This window comes from Apium graveolens, chromosome 6 (assembly GCF_009905375.1).
Source record: "Apium graveolens cultivar Ventura chromosome 6, ASM990537v1, whole genome shotgun sequence".
Taxonomy (NCBI): domain Eukaryota; kingdom Viridiplantae; phylum Streptophyta; class Magnoliopsida; order Apiales; family Apiaceae; genus Apium; species Apium graveolens.
The window spans coordinates 103,204,414-103,211,613 of record NC_133652.1 but is presented as its reverse complement, the minus strand read 5'-3'; the positions used below and the strand labels follow the sequence as shown (position 1 = coordinate 103,211,613).

At 37.5% G+C, this 7,200-nt stretch overlaps 1 protein-coding gene and 1 non-coding gene across 2 annotated transcripts; both read right to left on the bottom strand.

The window, feature by feature from the left end:
• Window positions 1-358: 358 nt before the first annotated feature.
• On the bottom strand, window positions 359-1,048 carry LOC141665361 (secreted RxLR effector protein 161-like). The gene has a single exon (XM_074471344.1). It carries the CDS (start codon window positions 1,046-1,048, stop codon window positions 359-361), a length of 690 nt encoding a protein of 229 aa, XP_074327445.1.
• Window positions 1,049-6,687: 5,639 nt separating this feature from the next.
• LOC141669328 (small nucleolar RNA R71) lies at window positions 6,688-6,794 on the bottom strand. The gene has a single exon (XR_012553615.1). It is a non-coding gene; the product is annotated as a small nucleolar RNA R71 (small nucleolar RNA).
• Between the last annotated feature and the right edge of the window lie 406 nt (window positions 6,795-7,200).

Genomic DNA, 7,200 nt, shown 5'->3' with positions numbered 1-7,200 from the left:
ACTAAGTAAGCTATTCAAATCTTCTTGATTAAGTATTACAAAACTTCCTCGATAAGCTTTACAAGTCTTCCTCGATAAGCTTTAGAAGTCTTCCTCGATAAGCTTTAGAAGTCTTCCTGATTAAGTTTCTTTCTTAAGAAGTTGTGCAAGTCTTCCTCAGTAAGATTTGAGAGACTTCCTCGATACGCTTTGACAATCACTTTATATTTATTCAAATATTTTAACACTCCCCCTTGATTGTCAAATGCGAGTTATTGCAAAGATTGACTGCCTCGTTAAAACCTTACAAGGAAAAACCCAGTGGGATAAAAACCTTGATGAAGGAAAAAGAGTACAACCTCCCCCTGAATAAAATGTCTCATATTTTGACATTTTGATGTAGAAAACTTTTTAACCTCCGCATATCCAAATTATTTCTCAGCTTCTCAAATGTCGATGTAGGTAGTGACTTTGTAAGTATATCCGCCAGATTATCGCATGAGCGAACTTGTTGTACATCAATATCACCATTTTCTTGAAGTTCTTGAGTGTACAAGAATTTTGGCAAAATGTATTTGGTTCGATCCCCTTTAATATATCCTTCCTTTAGTTGTTTGATGCAGGCCGAGTTATCCTCGAATAAAACTGTAGGACTTTCTGAAATACTTGATAATCCACATGATTCTCGAATATGTTGAATGACCGACCTTAACCAAATACATTCTCTGCTTGCTTCATAAATTGCTAGTAACACTGCGTGGTTTGATGAAGTTGCAGCCATAGTCTGTTTTGTAGACTTCCAAGAGATAAAAGTATCACAATATGTAAATAGGTAACCTGTTTCTGATCGCCCAAAGTGAGAATCTGACATGTATCCAGCATCTGCATATCCAACTAGTCGTGATCTTGAATTGTTTGGGAAGAATAGTCCAAGATCGATTGTCCCTCGAAGATATCTGAATATATGTTTGATTTCATCCCAATGCCTTTTAGTAGGGTCAAAACTAAATCTTGCCAACAGGTTCACTACAAATGCAATATCAGGTCGTGTGTTGTTTGTAAGATACATGAGAGCGTCAATTGTACTGAGATATGGAATTTCAGGTCCAAGAGCCTATTCATCCTGTTTTATAGGATGAAAAGGATCCTTTTCAACCTCAAGTGATCGAACAACCATTGGTGTGGTTAGTGGATGAGCTTTGTCCATGTAGAACCGATCAAGAATCTTTTCATTGTAGTTTGATTGATGAACAAATATTCCTGAAGATAAGTGCTCCACCTGTATACAAAAAAAAATCTTGTCCTTCCAAGATCTTTCATTTCAAACTCATTTTTCAAATAGTTAGCAGCATTAGTAATATCTTCAGTAGTACCGATAATATTCAAATCATCCACATATACAATAATAATAACAAAACCAGTTGATGATCGTTTAATGAAAATACAAGGACACACTTGATTATTAACATATCCATCATTTAATAAGTATTCACTAAGCCTGTTATACCACATACGACCAGATTATTTCAAACTATACAATGATTGTTGTAATTTAACAGAATATAAATGTTGAGGCTTAGTGTCCTCAATATTTAATCCTTCGGGAATTTTCATATAAATATCACTATCAAGTGATCCATATAGATATGCTGTCACAACGTCCATCAAACGTGTTTCCAGTTTTTCCATACAAGCCATACCCATTAGAAAATGAAAAGTAACTCCATCTATCACAGGAGAGTATGTTTCCTGGTAATCAAAACCAGGTCTTTGAGAGAATCCCTGGGCTATAAGCCGGACTTTATATCTCATAATTTCATTTTTCTCATTTCGTTTTCATATAAATACCCATCTATTCTCGACGGTACTACACCAGCTGGTGTTTAGACTGCAGGTCCAAATACATTTCTCTTGCGCAAGGATTGCAATTCTTCTTGAATTGTAATTTTTCATTTTGGCCAATCCTCTCGGTGTCGACACTCTTCCACACTTTGTGGTTCAGGATCGGAGTTCATAATAATATCAGATGCCACAGAAAAAGTGTATACATCATCAACCTCAATACTCCCACGATCCAGTAATTTCACGTTATGGATATAATTCATTAAGATCTCATAGTTTTCATGTACCTTTGCTTCTGTGGAATCATTTGCCACTTCTGGGGCATGTGACACTTCTGGGGCAACATTCTCTTCTGAAGGCAATCCCAGGTCTGGGAGTTTTGTTACAATCACTTCAGGGGCTTGAACCTCTTCAGGAGACAATACCACTTCTGGGGTATTTTCTGAAACTTTTGCCACTTCTGGGGCAATTCCAATCGATTTCCGTTTTCGTGGTACAATATCTTTTGCACCAATAGGTCTACCATGCTTTTGGCGTGGCTTTGAATCATCAATCAATTTCGCTGAAATTGATTTATTGCCGGGGATTTCAATCCTGGCCGGAGCATTAACAGTAGGTATATATGATTTCACAATATTTCTACAATCATTAAATGTCAAATGCATCTGGCATTTGATTAACAATATTTTACATATGTATAATTCTTTGAACCTCAGATTCACATTATTTAGTACGCGGATCAATAGCATTTAATCCTGAGGCATTCCATGATATTTCCGAACTTAATTTATGCAAAATTTTATCTCCCCCTAATATAGGGAACATGGATTTATCAAAACGACAATCAGCATACTGAGCAGTAAAAACATCACCAGTTAATGGTTCCAGATACCTTATAATAGACGAAGAATCAAAACCAACATATATACCAATTCTTCTTTGAGGTCCCATTTTAGTTCTTTGTGGTGGTGATATAGGAACATACACAGCACAACCAAATACTTTTAAATGAGATATATTAGGTACTTGCCCAAGAACCAATTCTTGAGGGGATTGTTTGTGGTAAACAGAAGGCCTTATTCTAATTATATTTGCAGCATGAAGTATTGCATGACCCCAAAAAAATATAAGTAATTTCGCTCTTAGGAGTAAGGAAAGGGCAATAAGTTGAAGTCTTTTAATTAAGGATTCTTCTAAACCATTTTTTGTATGTACATGAGCTACCGGGTTTTCGACTGAGATTTCTACTGACATACAATAATCATTAAAAGTTGCAGATGTAAATTCAGCAATATTATCTAGTCGAATTGATTTAATAGGATGGTTAGGAAATTGAGTTTGGAGTTTAAATATTTGGGCAAGTAATTTGGCAAAGGCTGTATTTCGGGTTGTAAGTAGACATACATGAGACCATCGAGTTGACGCATCAATTAAAACTATAAAGTACCAAAATGGGCCAGAAGATGGATGAATAGGACCACAAATGTCACCTTGAATTCTTTCTCAGAATTTCGGGGACTCAGTTTGAAGCTTAACTTGGGATGGTGTTAGTCACTAAACACGCGCTAATATTACACGCAAGTATACGAGTTCGCAAGCAGTATAAGATATAAATCAAATTCGATCCCACAGAGACTGTATTGGTTAACTATCTAAATTATGCACCTAAGCAACAATGTATGGTTATTATTCAATGCTAAGACGATAACAAATTGAGAATGTTATAACTAAGAATTACGCTAACTATTATAACTACGAGAATAAGATAGACTCAGTTAATATATATGACAAACATGAGATCCTAACTTTATTAAATACTTCATTCAATAGCCTTATTATTCTCAACCTTAGCATGCAATGGTGATGACACTAATCAGACAACACGAAACTGATAAATGCCAACTTTCGTTGCACGACTACCATTCTACCAGACATCCATAAAAGAGATAGAAGCTAAATAGGCACCAATTATATTGAGACCCTATATGTCTATAAAATTTGACAACATAACGGTTTAAGCATAAGTTATCTATCTTGATTACATAGGGCAAGTAAGATGGTTAAAATTACCTACGAATCATGCATAATAATACATGAACCTATGCTAGCATGGCAAGTTCTAAATCCTTAAATTCACTTTCGCTTCATTAAGAATTAACACACTATCTTATAAGTTCGCGATGCTCACAAAAGGAATAAGCACAACCAATACTAGGATATCATACAATCACCACATACTAAGGCATCAAACAATTTAACTAAAGAAATCCATAAATAAATCCGCTAGAACCCCACAATAACGATTAGCCCATAATCGAACTCATCGCTAACGTGGGTTCCAATAAAAACATGATATAGCAAACGTAGTCTTTATACGAATAAATAAAACCAAGTACACACAAGAATATAGGTTCAGCAAAACAAGAAACAAGCATCCAAATTACAACTTAAAACAAAGATTCACAAGAATAAACTAGATCGTCTTCTCCTTTGTTGAATTGTGCCAAAAGGTCTCTTGCCGCCTTCTCCTTTCTTGATGTCTTAAAAACTCTAAATCTCTGAATATCTCTTGAAAAATGACCCAAGTTATGTTTATATAGCATCCCATGCATCCCAGGAGTCCAGAATTTGAATTACAAAAGAATCAGGATTTCTTTTATCCCGACCCAGCGCGGTCACGCGCTTCACCAGCGCGGGCGCGTTGACTTTCAATTCCCCGGCGCGGCCGCACGCAACACCAGCGCGGCCGCGCCTGCTGATAAGTGGCATTTTATACCACTTAGAACGTCTTATAATAGCTTGAATTGGTGTCTTAAATTCAAGTATTTTGTGTATTTGATGCGTTTTTCTAGTGTTTGTGCATTTCAGGGTATTAATTGCATTTCGGGAGAGATTTCATCAATAATAAACCTTGGCATGTGTTTAGCATTGCAAGTGGGAAGATAGGAGCAGATTGCAGCGAAGAAACGGAAGAAAAATAGATCAGTTTCCAGAAGGGGGCTGAGCACCCGCTCAGCTCTACTGAGCGACCACTCAGGAAGCTGAGCGCCCGCTCAGGAATGCTGAGCGGCCGCGCAGGGACGGATTTTCAGAATTAATATTTTAGACTCCTATTTCTGTTTGACTTCCAACTTCTGAGTTAGCTGGGCTTTATGGGACTCCTATATAAGTAGATTTCAGAGACGTTTCAAAAAGGTTGGATCGTAGTATTAATCAAAGAGCAAGGAGATAAGGAAGAAGACCGTTTTAGCACACCGCAACGAAGAGGAAGCATATTTTTTTGTGATTCTTTATTTCATTGTAACGTTGGATGCCAATTTTCTTTACTTTGAACATATTTACTCTTGTGACATACTCTGGTTTAATATAAGTAGTTTTAGTTATTATTCTCGTGTGTTATTATCATGTTTTCATATGAACCCATGATGACGATGAGTGCTATCATGGGCGAATCGTGATCATGGGGTCGTAACGGATTTACTATGGAATTCTTTAGTTAGTTGTTTAATACCTTAGTGTGTGATGATTGTATGATATCTAGTATTGGTTGTGCGTATTCATCTTATGTGCGTCGCGAACATATAAGATAGGGTGTTAATCTCTTGTGAAGCGACGGTGGATCTTGAGATTCAGAACTTGCCATGCTAGCATAGGTTCATGTACAAGTATGCATGATTAGTGGGTAACTCTAACCGTTTTACTAGCCCTGTGTAATTAAAAGGAATAACTTGTGCTTAAATCGTTATGTTGTCAATTTCTGTAGACATATAGGGACTCAACATAATTGATGTCTATCCAACTTCTATCTTAATTGTGGATGTTTGGTAGAATGGTATTAGTACAATGAAAGTTGGCTTTTATTAGTTTCATGTTATTCGATTAATATCATCAATGTTGCATGCTAAGGGTAGTAACAATAGCTATTGAAGGAAGTAGTAATGAAGTTGTGATCTCATGAGTGTTTTAATATTGTTAATTCAAGTATTAATAAATGTTTAATTCTCGTAGTTAATTGTAGCTAATAACTAGTTAATCAAATCTAAGTGTTATTGTCTTAACATTGAGAAGTAATCATACACTGGTGAGTGAGTTTAATTGAACATAATTAGTTTGAGTCTCTGTGGGAACGAACTAGAAAGTATTCTATATTACTTGCGAACGCGTATACTTGCGTATGTTTTTAGCGTGTGTTTTCGCCCTAACAAGTTTTTGGCGCCGCTGCCGGGGGTTCGGCGTATTTGCTTAGTTTATGTACTTACCATCATTGGTCATTAGGACTCAGTGATTAAGACGTGTTACTTATTGTTTCCGGTTGTGTTTCAGGTACTTTAGCGAGCATTTATGCAAACTCGTTCTCGTACTTGCAAGAGGACTTTAGATACGGCAGAGGAGACAGACGAAGTTTTTGATATTCCGGAGAAGATAGATTTTGAAGATTCGGATTCAGGAAGTGAGCAGAAAGAGCCAGTAACCATGGGTGATCGTTTAGTTCCGGTAGATCCAGCTCTTATGGACTTTTCTCGGCCTAAAATTGATGACATTCAGTCTAGCATCATGCACCCGGCTATTGAGGCCAATAACTTTGAAATCAAGCCGGGCACTATTCAGATGGTGCAGAATTCTGTTTCTTTCGGAGGTGCTGCGACTGAAGACCCCAACATGCACATAAGGAATTTTGTCGAGATTTGTAGTACTTTCAAATATAATGGTGTGACTGATGAGACTATCAAGCTGAGGCTTTTCCCATTCTCACTGAGGGATAAAGCTAAGGACTGGTTACATTCTGAACCAGCTGGGTCTATCAGTACTTGGCAAGATCTTGCGCAAAAGTTTCTGGTTAAGTTTTATCCAATGGAGAAGACTGCGGCTATGAGGAGTGCTCTTACTCAGTTTGCGCAGCAACCTACAGAATCTATGTGCGAAGCTTGGGAGCGCTACAAGGAGATGTTGAGAAAGTGTCCACATCATAGAATGCCTGATTGGATGGTGATCACTGGTTTCTATAATGGTTTGGGGGCCCAATCTCGGCCCATGCTCGATGTAGCAGCTGGAGGCGCCTTGTGGGCCAAAAGCTATACTGAGGCTTATAATCTTATTGAGACTATGGCTGCAAATGAGCATCAAAAACCAACTCAAAGGATGATGCCTGGGAAGGTAACAGGTATTCTGGAAGTCGATGCGGCTATAGCTATTGCAGCGCAGCTCCAAGCGTTGTCTATGAAGGTCGACTCTCTAGCCACCTATGGGGTAAATCAGATAGCTATGGTCTATGAGCTTTATGCAGGTTCTCATGCTACGGATCAGTGTTCTCTTGTTAATGAATCTGTTCAGTATGTGAACAATTATCAGCGACAACAGCAGCCTATGTCAGCTACTTAT

Coding starts and splice junctions, on each gene's coding strand:
- LOC141665361 (XM_074471344.1), bottom strand. CDS start 1,048: ATGTATCTTACAAACAACACACGACCTGATATTGCATTTGTAGTGAAC.